The sequence below is a fragment of the Anabas testudineus genome, chromosome 17, assembly GCF_900324465.2.
Source record: "Anabas testudineus chromosome 17, fAnaTes1.2, whole genome shotgun sequence".
NCBI lineage: Eukaryota > Metazoa > Chordata > Actinopteri > Anabantiformes > Anabantidae > Anabas > Anabas testudineus.
In genome coordinates, this window is record NC_046626.1 from 11,977,248 (window position 1) to 11,993,943 (window position 16,696).

Sequence of the window (16,696 nt, forward strand, 5' to 3'; positions counted from 1 at the left end):
TCTTTGCAAGACTAGAATGCACAAAAGAGGCCTGGCAAGGACACATTAAGAAAACCTACCTCATGTGTTATTTATCGGGAGACTAAACCAGAGCCTAGAGGCAGGAAAGGGCATCTTTAGCCATGGCATCATATTGTAAGGGAACCACTACCAGCAAACTTTAGTCAGACAGAAGAATTTCAGCTCATCAAACTGGTTGAACTCACTGCATTTATAATGGCTGAGACTACAGGAGGGGTCTCATCCTGTAGGACACGTGTTAACTTTTTTATTTAAGCTAACACATGTGACAACACTAACACAATGCTTTTTTGTAAGGGGCCACGTTGCACCAAATGCACCACGGCCAACTGGTTGCTTCTGCTACTGCCTCCCCTCAGGATTTCCTACTCTGTAATATGACCCTGCTGACTTTGCAGCGCTGCATTTCTCTTCAAATTATGTGCGTGCACGTGTTTATATGTCAGTTAAATTGCCTGAGTGCGTGCGTGTGCGCGTGTCTCCCAGGGGGTGTGTCGCCGCTGTATCATGACGGGGTCGATAAAAGAATCTGCCCACATGACACAACAGATTACTGCTGCCTGGTCTGAGCCCGGAAAAACCCTCCGAGAGGACTCGAGAGGAACGGCAGCTCCGCTTTGCTGCTCTAATTCTAGCTGACAGAAATGTTGTAAGAGAAATTTCCTTCACTTGCTTAAAAGTTGTGTCTCCATTATTGATAATTTACTTCAGACAGCTTCTTGTTGTTGTTGTTGTTATCTGTTTAGAGAAATGAACGTGTAAACAAGAAGCACTGCTGCACTTCCAGTTTCTGCTGGCAATGCAAACACACCCTCTGGTTTCACTACACACCCTCTGGAAATAGTGTGATCCTTTCCCTCTCTTGAATGACATTTTGCAATTAAGCAACGCCACTGATGATTCTTTGTCCTTCCCTGCCCGTAAAGGACTTTGTGTCTACAGGTCAGAGCAGTCCCTCAGTGAGGCTGATGTAGCTGGATGACCGTGCAACGTCTCCATTCCTAATGAGAGGTGACATTTTTCCTCTTCTTGGATTTGTATCTTTTACACTTCCAGCCGTGCCAGCTGGTTGGTTTTAGTTACAGAAGCTTTGCAGAAAACCACAGTAACTTTAGGATTGTGGCTTTATTGGTGTCGATGGCAGATTTGATTAATGTTATGCTGGCAGATACTGTGTCTGAGTCTATGTTCACCACAAGTAAAACACCTACTGTCGTGTATGTACAGCGTGGAGTTGGTGCGTTGACTGGAACACAACAGTCTCTAGTGGCAACTACATGGAAAAACAGTTTTTAAACTTTTACATGTTTGGCATTTAAAACACCAGTGAAATAACAATGTCTAATAAAAACTTAAAAGAGCGACAGCGAAGTAAACAAGGACTTGATTTATGACATTTCCTCTTTGATTGTCTCTTTAAAGGAGCTGCACTGCTGATTACCAGCCACGCAACTAATAAAGCTAATCCTCAAAAGGACAACACTGAAAACATCGCCTGAAGTTATAAAAAAAAAAAAAAAAAAAAAAAAAAAAACAGAGACATGAACACAAGAAGCAAAGAAAAAAAAAAGAGAAGAAGCTGGGTTAAAAAACATTTATATTTAGCTGCACACTCATAACGGTCATAAAAGCAGAAGCTCCACTGTGTAGTTACATCTGTGGAGTGAGCTAATCTCCAGTGAAAAGCCAGCGGGCGTTGTGACTGCCATCAAGAAGCAAAAGATCAAAAACGAAGCTGCAGCTCACTGCATGAATATTCAAACTTTGACCATGTAGATGGAAGTTTGTGTTAAAATGGAAGTAACTGTGGGAAGTGAGAGGGATTTCTGTCTGGCAGCTGTTCAACAACAGTTTCCCCAGGTGGATCAATAAAGCATTATTACTTATTACTATTAAAATATATGAGTAATTAAGGCAAAATGCTCACAAGGTGTTTGTTACTTTATGATTTTCAGGACACTAATTCAAAAGAGGCTGAAGCTCTGCATCAACCATCCAGCAGGATCCTCGTCGGGCGTCTCTGTATTTAAACACTGACTCATACCTATTGCCACCTTGTGTAATAATACAGTAAATCATCATGAGGGAGAGGGGAAGTCTCACAGCGAGGCGGCGGGGGCAGAGCTGCCTGCTGACGTGCTGTTGACAAGCCTGTGGCAGGTGGAAGTGGTGGTGGGGTGGGTTGTGTGGCGAGGGATGATCGATAGCATGTCAACAGAGCATTGAGGTGCTGGGTGGGGGGATGGATGACTTGTTGAGATGCCCTTTGGGAACACAGGAGCAAAAAACAAAAACAAAACAGGTCGATAGTGAATAAGTCTGTCAGCGGCAAGCAAAGCAATGTAACAGGAGTGGAGACTTATATTCATCAAAGGAGATTGGTGCTTTCTGAATAGAGGAAAGGGAAAAAAAAAAAACATTACGGTAAACGTTAGCATGTTGCATGACATAGGCGGAGGAAGCTCAGTGTGTAATGAGAGAGCTGCGTCATCTCCAGATGGCTGTCAGAGCCACCAGCGAGCTGCAGCATGTGTGTGTTCCCAGAGCTTACTGCTTCACCCTTTCCACCTTTGCAACCATGGTAACGCCGAGCACGAGGTCCTGCTGAGGATGTTGTGCCGTCCTGAGGGGAGGAGCTGCACTGGTTGACAGCAGGTTTGCCTTGAGCGAGGGCTACTAGCCATTAGTTTGACTTTACATTGGACTATTATTTTCCTTTTGTTTTGTTTAATATGTTTTGTGTTTAATGTCAAACAGTTTTCTTTTTATTTACATGTAAAAATGAGGATTTTAGCTTTAAGAAAATGTGCTATAATAAAGAATACACACTACATGAATACATCTAGAGATTAACTTTATGATCCCAGCGAGTTCTTGAAGCTGTTCCAGTCGATACATTTTCACTAACAACTGAGCAAATATTACATCATATCTGAACGAAGGTGTTTATTATAACAAACCCAGAGAATTATTATCCGAATCTGCAATTTAGCTCGGTTTGCTTTGTGCTCTCTCTGGGTCGTTTTCAGCCACAGCAGGCAGCTGCATGCTCTCTGCCCAGCACCAAATGGTGCACAGATACAGATAGTTAGTGATGAGCTGGTTAACAAAACGCAGCTAAAGAGACAACAATTACCAAACTAAACAGAGTGAATGTTGAACCTAAACCTCTTGACCATCTTGGTGATAGGCTCTAACCTTAATATACGTATATACTTATGTATATGTATAAATAAAAGACAGACATTCTCATTTTGAATGGGTGCGGCATGTAAGGAAACCAGCCTTCAATCGCCACCTGAAGAATACAATTAGCTCGGCCACAGACAGGCTGTCACATCTTGCTGCTCTGTTTCTTTAATCTAATGGTTCTTGTTGAGCTCCGTCTGGCTGATTTATCTGAGCTCCAGACCTCAAAGGAAGCACAGAGCTAAACTAAGACTTGGGAACCAGGCCAAACTGTCTTACTCAGATCTGGAATATCTCTAAGCAGAAGACACTGTTAAGTGCATACGAGGACAGACGGTGTGTGACTGTGTGTATGTGTGTGTGTGTGTGAGAGAGAGAGCGAGAGAGCTCTGGGCACTCGTATCCAATGCAAATTAAATTTTGTAGTTAAGTTACACAGTCAGGGTGATTTATGATTCATTCTTTTTGAACTAAATTCCCTGTGATCCAAAACAGAATATAAAAATTAAGTGGACATGGAATTAATCTTTGATCAAAAAGGTTTTTTTGTCTCATGGTAGTGAATGTGCATCCCAACATATTCTCAGCCGTGTCCGTCAAAGGCAAAACGGGTCTTGAGAACATGTACGATGTATAAGTCCTCCCAAAAACTTTACACTTCAATGGATAATGAACAAGATTTATGGAGAGAATGCAACTAAAATGAAATTTCTAATGCAGTTGGAGAAAAAATGACTAATGCAATAAATGGTCCTCACTTATATATAGCCTCTTTTTCTACCTTACCGGTACTCAAAACACTTTTTACACTGCTTCTCATTCATCCATTTGCTCACACGTTCACACATCAATGGCAGAGCTGCCATGAAGCTGACCTGATCCAACTGGGGCAACTTGGAGTTCAGTGTTGCACAAAAGTGAATGTGATCATTAAGAGTTTGTAGATAGAAAATATAGAATAACAGCATTTGATTCAAGTGACACTCATGTGTATGTATTACAGCAGACATCAGTGATTAAAGTGCTGTAGTTGCTAAAAGCTTTAGGCTGCAGCTTGAGGGAGGAACCTGTGATTTACTCTGATGAGGAAAATGTCAAACTTGTTTAGAAAACCGACAGGTAATAAATCCAACCACTCTCCATCAGAAAAGTCTGTTTAGATCAACACGTTAAAAAAACATGGTTCCAAAAAGAAGATTTCACAATGAAGTGTCACTCTGACATGAAGACAGTAGTACAATTATGGTTGTCTGACAATGGAGGAGTTCAACAAATACTACTTTTGCTGCATGGTTACAATAAATGACATGTCCTGTTAAATCTAGGATCACAAGGAATTATATTGGTGCTCCCTCAATGAGCTTTTATAGCATTTCCTTTGTTTTTTGTGTCTATTTGCTTGATTGATTTTATCAGTATGGTGTTTTCTTACGTGTCAAGAAATGAAAAACAAACTTACAAAATGAAGTCAAACTATTTCTTTGAGAACTTAGCAGCTTCTGGGTGATTAATTACTCTCAATTTATGTTTGCTGAGAGTCTCAACATCCTTCATCATGAGCAAAGATAAAAGATGAAACACACCCAAACAGGAATGTCTATATCTGTCTGCTGTTATCTGTCCATAGAGGAAAAGTCAACACAGACCAGGTCATAAAGGGTTTCCCCCGGGTGCCAGGTTGAAGGTAAAATGTCACCATACTTCACCTTTACATACCCCAACAAATAATTAAGGACACTAATGGGTTTCTATTTGCAGTAAAGGGTAGTGAGGAGGAGAAAGAACTACTGCTGATATCTCCCTCTCAGACGCAAACATTACCACACAATCCTGATGCTTACACACCAAGCGCAGAAACAATTAATCAGTCTGAGACACACACACACACACACACACACACACACACCTCTCTTACAAACAAAGATGCAATGCCTGCATTTTGTGAGCCCAGAACACCGCAGTAAACAAATTAAACAGTTGTTTACAAAAGACCAACCAATTCTTACCATTTTTAGCCAGCTCTGAGCAAAATACTGCCTCAAACATGCATTTGTAAGTGACGGATCTTAAAAACAAGCTAAATATCTATGCAGGTAAATAACTGGATACATAAAATAAAAAATTCTGCCATTCCGAAGTCAATTTCTGCACTTTTTCCTCTGCAAAAATAAATGCAAACAATAGCTGGTTCAAACTTTTTCTGAGGGAAGAGGGGTTTAGAAATGGTCTCCCCATCTCCTGAGGCAAAAGGCAATTTCATGCTCCAGCACGACTCAGGGGGACATCAGGACTAAAGGTGACCTTGAGGTTAGCATTACAAACCTAATAAAAATGTTGGATTTCCAGCAGTGCTGTATCAGCTCCTGGTCATTCTCCTAAAACATCATGAGGAGGTTTAATTGTTGGGGAAAATCATGATTGTGTTGCCTTTGTGCTGCTGTAGATGGTGTCAGCGTACAGCCTGTTGCCAACCTTATCATTTGATTCTCAATGTTACAGATATCCATTATACAGAGGAACGTCTCAGTGTAGGCAGACTGAGAAAGGCCAGCGGCAACACTTGTGTTTTACTGTTATTTAAAATGAAATGAGACAGGAACCACATGTATTAACACGATCAGATGTTTGTGGAGACAGAGAGTATTCAGCATTTCAGGCAAATCCAACACAAAACCAATGTATTTCACTTGTTGATTATTCAGGGCACACAATCTGACACCGAGATCTTTAGTTGGAAAGAAAACCTACACAAAGCAGCCAGCAACTCGGCCCGACAGCACCCTGATGGTAGCAAAACAGACAGATACGTTTGAGCAATAAAGCAAAGCACTGGGAAGAAAATGTGAACGTGGTTATCTTCCAGTGGCACACATTTCTTTTGTTCTCTTTTGTCGGGCACCAATATACATACATTTAAGATCCTACTGCAACGAAGTCACCAATGTTCACGCTGTCAAATGCAACAGTGCCAACAATGTCTAACTGGATAGGATTTCTTTCTGGAATATCTGGAAGTATGCGATTAAAGGTTTGTGGAGTTGGGTTTAGTAGCTACTAAAGACAATAACACTCATTCAAAGGACAGTTTCTTCCATTTGAGCACATTTGAATTCCCTGGCTCCACTACAGTAAGTGCTGACCTACATCAGTGCGATACAACATCCCTCATGAACCCCTGAGTGGCGTCACAGACACTACAACCATGTTCTGCCACAGCCTCTCACCAAAACACCCATTTGGTGCCATTTGAAATTTCAGCACCACAGACAGCACCAGGGGGGGACACACACGCAGTCCCTCAGTGGAGACAGACGCACGGAAAACTAGGTGTCAGACGCCTGCCACCACCTGTGGTTTCCTGTTCGACACAAGGCACAGACAAAGACGACCACACAGTTCAAACTAAAATTCAAACCGTAGAATTAAGAAACACATTTGAAAACTTTCCTGGACAGTTTGTAAAAGTGAAACCAAAGAACTGAGCTGCATCTGCAGAGATGTACTGTGTAGGCCTGTGAGTGTGTGTGTGTGTAAGAGGATGAGTGTTTGGATCTCTGATTGGGGATCACCTACACTACACATGTGGAGATTTGTCATAGGGTGGGGGCATGTTGGTAAATGAAGCATAAGTGTCTTACATCCTCATCCTCCCTCAAGCATTTTTTACGGTACTGGACGTGAGGTCTGCCATCGACGAGCTGCTGAGGGGTCTTCGCTGCGTTTTCCTCGTCTGCAACCTGGCCACCGAGGAGGTGGCTGGCCTCAGGTGGATGCGGGAAGGAATTGGTCGTGTTGATCTTCCCGGTGAATCTCTGATACAGCGAAGCCATATTATAAGTCCAGTCCAGATAAAACAACTTACAGCATGTCAGATCTACAAGCAGATCTCGCCTGATTCTGTTTTTTTGTGGCAGATCTATTGGTTTTCTGTGCGCTTCGAGGAGAACCGATATGAGGAAGCCAGTTTTCACCTCCGGGATAAAGTGATGACACTGAGCTAGCAAATAAGCATCTATGGAAAGTGGATGCTCCACAGTCTTAATTGTTAGAGCGATATGAAGCTGAATCCTTCGCGGCGATGTCCTTTTAGCTTTGTCCAGGCGCACAGCAGACTGGTGGGCTGTAGGTGTCAATAGTTACTCTCCTCTGTATTCACAACACGTTGTCTCCCCTCTTCAGTTTCCTGGTGCCTCCTCACAGCGAGATAGAAGGCGGATGTGCCAAGTTTACGATCAGATATTCGATCCCCGCCGTACTCCAGGTGATTGTCCACAAAACAAAAGAGGAAAAGATAATGCTTCGACACTTTCACGCCCTGTTTTTTTTTTTTTTTTTTTTTTTTTTGTGGCGGACTGTCCTCACGTATGAGGAGTGTGAAGGACGCAGAGAGCCTGGCGGTACCCTCAGCAGACGCGCTCTGCATGAGAAGTGCCCGGCACTGACTGAGTCGCGCTAATGTCACACCGCGCCGCGCCGCTCGCTGCGCGCGGTGCTTTACGCACAAACATTAACCAGAGCTATACAGGTTTCACCTCCATTTAGAAAATGTGATTTACAAGCCGCGCTCATTTACAATTTCATGAACGGAGTGAACGTGAAATCTTCTCCTAAAAGACAGAATATAGTCCCACGACGGAGCTCGAGTGCCTCTCTGTGGCGCTCTGCGTTAGGGCAGGCTGGCTGAACCCTTCATGAGGTTTGCACTACAAATACTACAAATATTTCTTTGTACTCATTATAGAAAATTCGGTTTATACAAGTCGAGTGTATCTTGAGATCAATAAACATCACTATAATAATTAAAACCAAAGTTTTCCACTGTACTTTGTGCAGTTTTTCTTTCATTTTTCACATATTTTCAGTGAGTTCCCATCCAGCTCATACACCACAGTGCAAGTGATTTCATGCTTGAAATACTCACAGAAGCCACAGCAAAGCAGCTTTCTGGTAAATTCAGAATACTGGCTTATATGTGGTGCGGAAAGGGGGAAAAAGTTCTTGAGTCAAAATGTTCAAATCTCTGCCATCCTCGTCACGGACGCCCCAGGCAAACACCCCTCAGCCTCTCACTGTGACAGCTCAAACTATCAGTCCACTGGGGCTGAGCTGTATTTCTGGGAAATAGGTCATCTTCACAGGGGTACGACTTCAAAGCAGCACTAAAGCACAGCTCAAACGCCCCACCCTTCAATATTATGTTAAAAAAAATAGTTTAGCTTCTTATATTTAGTGAAATTAAGATCATTTGATAATTGTCTGCACAGAGTAATCAAGCTGGACTACAACAGCAGAAATGGAAATATTCTCCATTCTGCTGTGAACAAAGATTTCCAATTAATTTTGTTTTTACAAATGGTGAGTCATCTCATGCTCTGATAGAACCACTGGAGGCTCATTGATTCATGGCTTGAATTATGGATAAGCTCTATAATGGGATATGTATCTGGAATACAGAATATTTATTTCAAAGGTTTGGACATTCATTCAAAAACAAGGACATAGGACATTACTGCCTTTACCTAATTAAAGTTAGTCCCTCTCCCTCCCTTCCTCTTCATTTTAAATCAAGTTTCCTTTGACTTTGAGTATGCTCATGAATTAATTGAATCATAACTGTGTCTTTCTTTTTAATTGGTGTTTTAGAAGAGATGTGTGCTGTGGAATGAACATCTGGGCTTCCAGCAGCCTCATCTTCCACAGTGGCTCTCCATGGTCTCTGTCATCATTTGTTTCTCTACTTCATAAATGCCTTTCCAGGTTCTGCACACCCTGGGGAAATAGTCCGCTCGACATCCATCCCAGCCTCTCTGATAGATGTCTTCTAATCTCCCTCACCTTGTTGAGAAGCCATTGTGAACTGCCTGGCCGCTTAAATGTTCCCCTCTGGACCATGCCAGGGAGCCCGGGCTCAGCTTGACTCCTCTATCACCTCCTTGCAGATACAGCTGCTGAATGGAGCGACGCCTTTTCCTACTTTCAAAAACATCACTGAAGTCAAACTCTGCATAATAGGAGGTAAAATTTTAGAGTGGCGTGTAATAAGAGCTATAACGATGATGATAGATGGAACTTAACAGACTTACTTCAGAAGTAAATGTATGTGGGAAATTGTAGCTATATTTCAAGCACAAAACATTTTAAATACATGATACGCTGCTTTGCATTTTATGGTGCCATGAATAATAGCTTTAATTTACCATAAAGGGGAAGTAGAGTGGTTTGGAGCTTGATGCGAACAGGTAAGAGCCTGTATACTGGAGGAGGCACCTGTTGGCTGGGGTGTAAAGCTGGTGGACAGGAGACAAGGTCCCGCAGTAGAAACCCAGTCTAAGGACTTATTGGAAGCACGTAACATGAGTGTAGGACAGACTGATGTCTTCTATGTGCCCATACTAGCCTGGACATACTGTCATGGCATGATCATGGCAGGTGCACTGAAGCAACAGATGCAGCAGATGTGACATTGACAGTGATGTGGTGCAACTGATGGGTTTGAATACTAGCTACTATGAGAAGGTAACTAGGAACAAGTGGGAAGGGGAGGTGGGGTGTGTTAACTGGGATTGGGGGGAAAGTCTGGGAGCTAGATAGAGAATGAAAGTGACTAGAAAGTCCCTGAGAAATGAGGAGGTGGAGGAGGAAGCCTTAAACAGATGTAGAGTAAGTGTGCTGAATAACTGAGTGTCACAATACATACAGCTGTACATGATTCATACATACGATGCATGCACAGCCGTATTCGTATTAACTGAAGTGCCCCTGTACGCCAACTTGCTTCCATCAGCTTGCAACACACCACAACAATTAAATGGATGGAAGAGCAAACTGATCAATCAGCTGATGTCTACTGGGAATGCCGCAATATCTAATTTCCTCCTAACGTCACTTAGCTAAACAAGGAAATGACTGCACTTCTTAACAAGCATATAACAGAATGGATTTAGCCACAGCCAGGCATAATCACATTTTTGCACAATTTTCCATTTGGTTTTAACTGGACACTAATGATTTCCCTTGCTGCTGAGCTGAGCCAACCGCAGCAACAAGTTTCTTTATCATCCTGCTGCCTGTGTTGGATTACGTGCCCTGCTTTTCCGTGGACTGGACACATACCAGTATATTGTATCTTCAAGCTGTCCTCCAGACAGTCCATTACTGAGCCGTAAATAGTCTACTCTCATATCGATTAAAAATAACCATAAGTCCACTTAATCTGAGCTGTGTATATTAAAAATGTTCAATTATCACAGCTAGTCGTCAAGCAGGAGTTACACACTGTACACACTTGTAGAGCTTCTCTACAGGATGTCGAGCTGTGACGCTCGTCTCCTCGGGGAGTGCAGGAGATCTGAATGTGGGATGGGCTGAAAGAGACAGATATATTCCAGTATTCTAAAAACAACAACAGGAAATTGTTGAGTAGTTCGTCTCACTGGTTCGTGTCATTTATCAACACACAGCACGTTCGCCCATTTTAACTTCCTTCCTCTGGTTTTAGTTTGAGGAGTTTAGTTTTTCAGTTCATGTGATTCCATCTGGAGGCAGATTAACCAAGACTACAGTGTCAGTAGTATGAACATCAAACTGATGTCATACAAACTGGAAATCTTCTCCTGATCAAGTCATTCGGAGGAGCTGGTTGGTAAAATCTCACTCCCCCTCAGAGTTATAACTCAAATCTAAACACACAGACACGATGCACATACTTTTATCTGATATCATCTCTCTAAATACTAAAACACATGCCATACACACACCCCACAGACACAGAACAATGGCAAATTTAAATACTTAGAGCTGCAACTGCACTTTATTACAATTGTGAGCCACTGAACAAGGCAGAAAGGCTCCACAAAGCATAGAGACTGAATTCAGTTCAGGTCATACCAAACTGATAATATGCTACCACAAGCTGCACCAACACACACTGAGTGTTATGTGTGTTATACAACCGATAGGGCATTTTATATGAATCCATCCATACATTTACATTACGGAAAATAGCCAAAGTGCTCATTTTTACCTTGCTCTAAATTCATTTTTTAATGAACTCTGCGTAAAATCCAACTTTGGTAAGTACTTTCCAGGAATGAAAGTAGCTTTAGCCTGTTGGAGATGGCATATATATCTTCTACAACGAATAAGTGCTGAATCTTCCAGTACATTACAGCTGAAGAGAAGCTATGTAGTGAGCCCAAATTGAAATGGCAGCAGATAAGTCACTGAGGAAATGGAGTTTAATGCTGGCTGATGTGGTAGAATAGACTGTGGCTACGTTTGAGGGAGCAGCGGACTACAGTTGTGGATTGTGGCAGCAGCAGATGATGAGAAAGAAATGGCACAAGGAGGAGAGGAGATGGAGAGCGGTGAAACTGAACAATAGAGCGTGCCACTGAAAATGTTATTGTCACATGTGTTTGCCTGTGGATAGATAGATAGATAGCGCGAGTAGCAAAACAAGGATTCAAAAGGGGGTACAGATGAACGGGGTGTGTCAGACACAATCCAAACCATGCTGCCTCCACCTCCGCTTTTTATGCCGTTATTGGTTATATGATGTTTCTGGTGCTACAAAATGTGGATCCTTTTGGCCATTAACATTCCTCATGGGTACATTCAACTATGCATTCAGCTCAAGTGCCACATAGACTCTCCTATTCCCTGAGAAATGTGAAATTATTTGTGTACCTTTTGTTTCTGAGTCCATAAAAGGATGGATTTTGAGCCACAAACTCAACCCATCCCTTTCTCCTCTAATAACAAACCTCTACTAATTGTGTCTTTTTCATATTTTACATCACCTAAATTGCTTGAGAACAGCAAAAGTTCTGTTTTTCTGTTTTCCCATCAATCTCCCTTGCAGCCCATTTGAATGCAAGCATGAGGCCAGCATAAAGTCAGCTTTTAGTCAAAGCTGAGCAATTAGCTGACCTCAAAGCCATCTGATGCATTTTCACATAAAGGACGAGTAAACAAAAGCAGTTGCATTCACAACATGCCCACGAGGAATGCTAAGCAATCATTTGAAAATATCTTGTGCAGAATCGTACGTATTTTACAGCATGTATGTATGAAAAAATGCACACATACTTCCATCCAACTTTTCCCTCTCAGTGGACAGCTCCCACGGGTCATTAGATGGCAGCACATTACAAAGCATAACAATGAGACACTAAGCATTCTCCACTAACCATTCATTAGAAGTCAACACGTGCAAGGAAATTGAACAGGAAGCATTTGTCCATCAAGATCCTCAGAAGGGGCATCAGAACCCGCCGCTCCCTTCATGCCTGTCCAGCTGCTCTCAAAAGCAGCCTGCAGCCTTTTCTGTCAGGAGCAGGAGACTCACCCATAAACACAGACATTCCCCCACAGCGTGCCTTGCATGCTAAGAAGGGCCTCTTACCCGTCTGGAAGGAGTGCTGGTGTCTATCTTCAGCTGGGTGGCTATGAGGACAGACATGGTGAAAAGTGCCACTTGCCTTTCGCTCTCGCTGTGCTCACACTTCTGCACTGTGAAGTTGTGGCTGCTGGAGATGTCTGAGAAGTTCTCTCCCCCCCCCCCCCCCCACCTTTCCTCCTGTTCTCCCTTCTCACCCTCCCTCCCCTAACAGCTAAGGGAGAGGATGACCCAGGGGTCCAGCAGCGGGATCAGAGCGTCTCCCTCTTTCCTCAACGGGTGAATCAATCACACAGTAGCTAGTATCGCCTCCACGGGTGGGGGGCGGGGTGGGGGGGGTGACAGGGTGAGACACAATCCAGGGAGGGAGGGGAGTCATCTCCTCTGTGTAGACTGCTCCAAACGCCACTTATCTCTCCCGTCCTTTCTCCCTCTCTGGTTTGCTCACTCCCACTTGCAACAAGAATTTTCTCAGCTGAGGTGGACAGTGGACAGTAAGTAAATTAGACTCACGCACATACTGTGTACGTAAACAATGGGCATAAATAGTTTCTCAGCACATCAGTACCAATTGCTTGCTAGGCACTTTTCCCCTTTGGGTTTGTGTGTAATATATATGAGTATGTGTGTGTTTTTTCCAATCCGGAGTGTGTGCACATATTACCAAGAAATGGATCAATTCAGTCGGCTTTGCAGCTGGGTTGTGATTAAGCGCAAGTAATATTTATCCTGCCTGTCCCCTGCATCATAAAACACAACCCTCCCAACCCCAACCCTGTACACACACACACACACACACACACACACCTATCAAACCATGCTTACAGGACAGAAAACTGGCACAAGATACACTGCTGCTTTATTTATATAGTGTTTGTGGCCTGTGTATTGAATACCAGGGTTGAGGCTGAGTAAGTTTATTTAACCAAGCCACAGCAGAGGGAATGAAATGTGTTGCTAAAATCTAAGAGTAGTGACAGATCTACGTGAGAAGATGCTCTCATGTTGCAGAACAGTGTCTCAAGTTTTACACTTCACAGTTTGGAAGGTGGAATCTAACATTCATGAGCAAAACGCACACAGTTTTAACGTGACCTTGCCGAATTATTCATTCGAAAACGGAATAAATTAAAGTGGAGATACCGTTGTAGTCTACAGAATGTTTTATACCCTGTGGCAGAAGCTAGTTTAAGATTTCCTGGCCCTTCGTAAATACTTATATTCATATTTAAAGCCAGCTAAATTTCTTTTCAGCTGTGACTCATGGACCGTTTTAAAGCAACAGTCTTCCTCAAGCTCCTATTTAATATGTTTGATTTGCACACGGGCAACAAACCGTCAGTCACAGCAGCAGGTGATGAAGAGTTTTGTTAAAGGTAGGCAGTACAATCACAGAGAAGACAGAAAGATGATGAAACAAACTCTAATTTAAAAAAAAAAAGAGCAGCACAGCTCCACAAATGAAGTTTTTCCAAGGCAATTAGGCCAACATTTAAAGTTATATTCTAGATTGAAGATATAGATGAACAAAGGTTTATATTTGCATGTGTGCCACAAGAGGTTTTATTTGAGGGAATTATTTCTCCGGCGACTGTACCAGGGAATAATAAAGTCTGTTTGAGCTAATGCAAGACATGCTGGTTGTAGTTATCGCCACTGCTGTTAACAAGCTACTTTTGTGCCATGACATTTCCCCAGGGTCCCTTAAACAAGCCCCTGATTGGTTATCTCCCACATTCATTTTTGTCACTTTTACAGCCATGACATACACTCCCGTGATTATGAACATTGCCAGCTCACAGTAAGTCATTGTAATTGCAATTAGTGTAAAAGGTCAGTGCCGTTATTGCTGTTGAGTACAGAGGTGATGTGGTGTTTTATCATACTGACGTAATATTAACAATGCGCTGCTTGGATTTTTTTAACTTATTAACTTTTACTCCACTGCACTACTGCACTCAATTACCGATTTCCTCCATCTGTCAACTCCTGCTGATTTGACAGAATGTGAGGCGCCGTTAAAGAATTTTTAGAGCTAATGTCAAAACAAAATCATTAATAAAGTCTGATTGATGGCACAGACAAATTCAAGAAGACATATTAGTTTATATCGGAACTTAAAAATACTAACAACATTGTGCATCTTGATCCTTTTAAATCCCACATTTCAGCATGTTCAGGGGAAATGCCTAAAGCATACCAAACTGAAGAACTAGATGTGGACTGCAAAGAGCAATCATCCCTAATCCCCTATGTTCCTGTTGCTTTATTTCTTTGTTGTTGTGCTGCAAACATGCTGCACAATCTATATATAACTTTGTGCATGTGCACACCTGTGCAGATGTGCATTGTTTTATTGTGTGTGTGCCTCAACATGCATTGTTTAAACTAACTTTACAATTTTGTGTCCCATGATGTAGACACACTTTTATGTCCTTGGCCCAGCTCTGATCTCGACCTTCAGCCAGACCACACTACCAACCCCCCGGCTAATCGGCTCAAACGCCCCAAGCTCTCCTCCCTGTGGATCCCAACAATTCTTACCCCTGTATTTGAAATGCTTCTCCTGCCTCTCTTTGAGCTCAGAGAAGGGCAGTGGTGCACAGATATGAATAGAGAACACAACTCTGTTTGTCAGAATAGGAATGACTCCGGGGCTACGTGCACATCGGACAATGATGTGTCTTTATCAGCAAGACGCAAGTGAGTTCATGGTAGACAGAGCTCTATCAGGTCATCTGTTACAGGTGACAGCTACAGATGAACCTGCACCCCAGGTAGCAATGCAAGAACATAATTGGGTCCAGGATGAAGAGCTTTAGGTGTTCCAGGGTGGCCAGGAGTTGCACGATCTGGACAGCTTTCATAAACATGGCTCTCATCTACAGCAAACCTTCCCTGGAGAGCCAAACCACAGCACAGCAGTTAGCGGTGACAAATGATGCTGCTGAATGGTGCTGCCCCTTGCTGCTGGGCGTTCCTAGTCGTTTCTCTGTCTCCGAATTTCATTTCATTGAACAATGTGCTATTGTTCGTCACTGCATTATCACTCTCAATAAAGTCATTGGATAAAATAAACAGATGGGATCAAAGTGTGTGCGCACTATTTGTGTGTGTGTGTATGTGCACATCGGGAAAATGAAAGTCATTTTGTAATGGCTAATAGCGGCTGTGGGCAGCAATACAAACATTTTAAACAGGCAATTCAAAGTGCAATGGTTCAGTGCAGAAATACAGACGGCTCACTAGATGAATACAGAATGCTTTTGAAAGGCATTTCATCCGTACATATTCCTGCTGCATACAAATGGTTTCAGTGAAAGTTCGTGAGTACGATTCTACTCCGGGGAACCTTAACATTCAGCTCAGGGTGCCAGTAAATCCTTGACACACACTTTCAAACAGCTTTGATACAGGTTCACTCGAAACTAGCCTGAGCAAACAGGCTAAAGTTTTCTCTATTGACACACAAAATAGATTTGAATAACAACATGCAACGTGACCTCAGAGACAAATTTGAACAAATCAACATTTTGCAAACTCTGTGCAGCTGAACGTTTGAACCAGCACTGCACGCTGGATGTGTTTGCCGCGAGTGGAATAATACCATTGGTATCTTAGAAACAGAAAGCACTGTCAGCTGACTGATTGTGTCTCAGTAAATGTAAATGACGGAAGTCTAGACTCACGAGAAAGGTACTGGCCTCGAAAACATCGGGCACCAGGCAACACAAGAGGCACAACAGATGAGACAAAACACAGTGAGGAAGTATGAAATGTATTTTCTGCTCTGTGGTGTAGGAGGTATGAGTGAAAGGCAATGAATCAGGGTTTTGTATAAACACGATTACATGATAATAACGTTTTCCATCCAAATTAAACTGCTTTTTGATGTGAAATGTACTTTGAATTCGAAGTTATAATAAAAAATGATGTGGCTCTGTGGCAGCATAACAATAGGTGCAGTTTCCTAAAATGATCACAAGATACTAGAAACTGCAAACATACAGGTTCATTCGACAGCCTAGATTCCACTGAGCACTTGAATGTTTTGGATTTGTGTTTCCTTTTGGGAAACGTTTCATT

The 16,696-nt window shown here is 42.5% G+C and overlaps 1 protein-coding gene across 1 annotated transcript in view; it reads right to left on the reverse strand.

Annotated features, from left to right (window-relative positions):
• The window catches only part of LOC113171352 (dipeptidyl aminopeptidase-like protein 6), a 46,911-nt gene extending 39,414 nt beyond the window's left edge, over window positions 1–7,497 (reverse strand). The window contains exon 1 of the mRNA XM_026373651.1: window positions 6,849–7,497. Coding sequence (XP_026229436.1) covers window positions 6,849–7,040 — 192 coding nt within the window. The 5' untranslated portion in view covers window positions 7,041–7,497. The remainder of the gene's footprint in view (window positions 1–6,848) is intronic.
• Window positions 7,498–16,696: the final 9,199 nt, after the last annotated feature.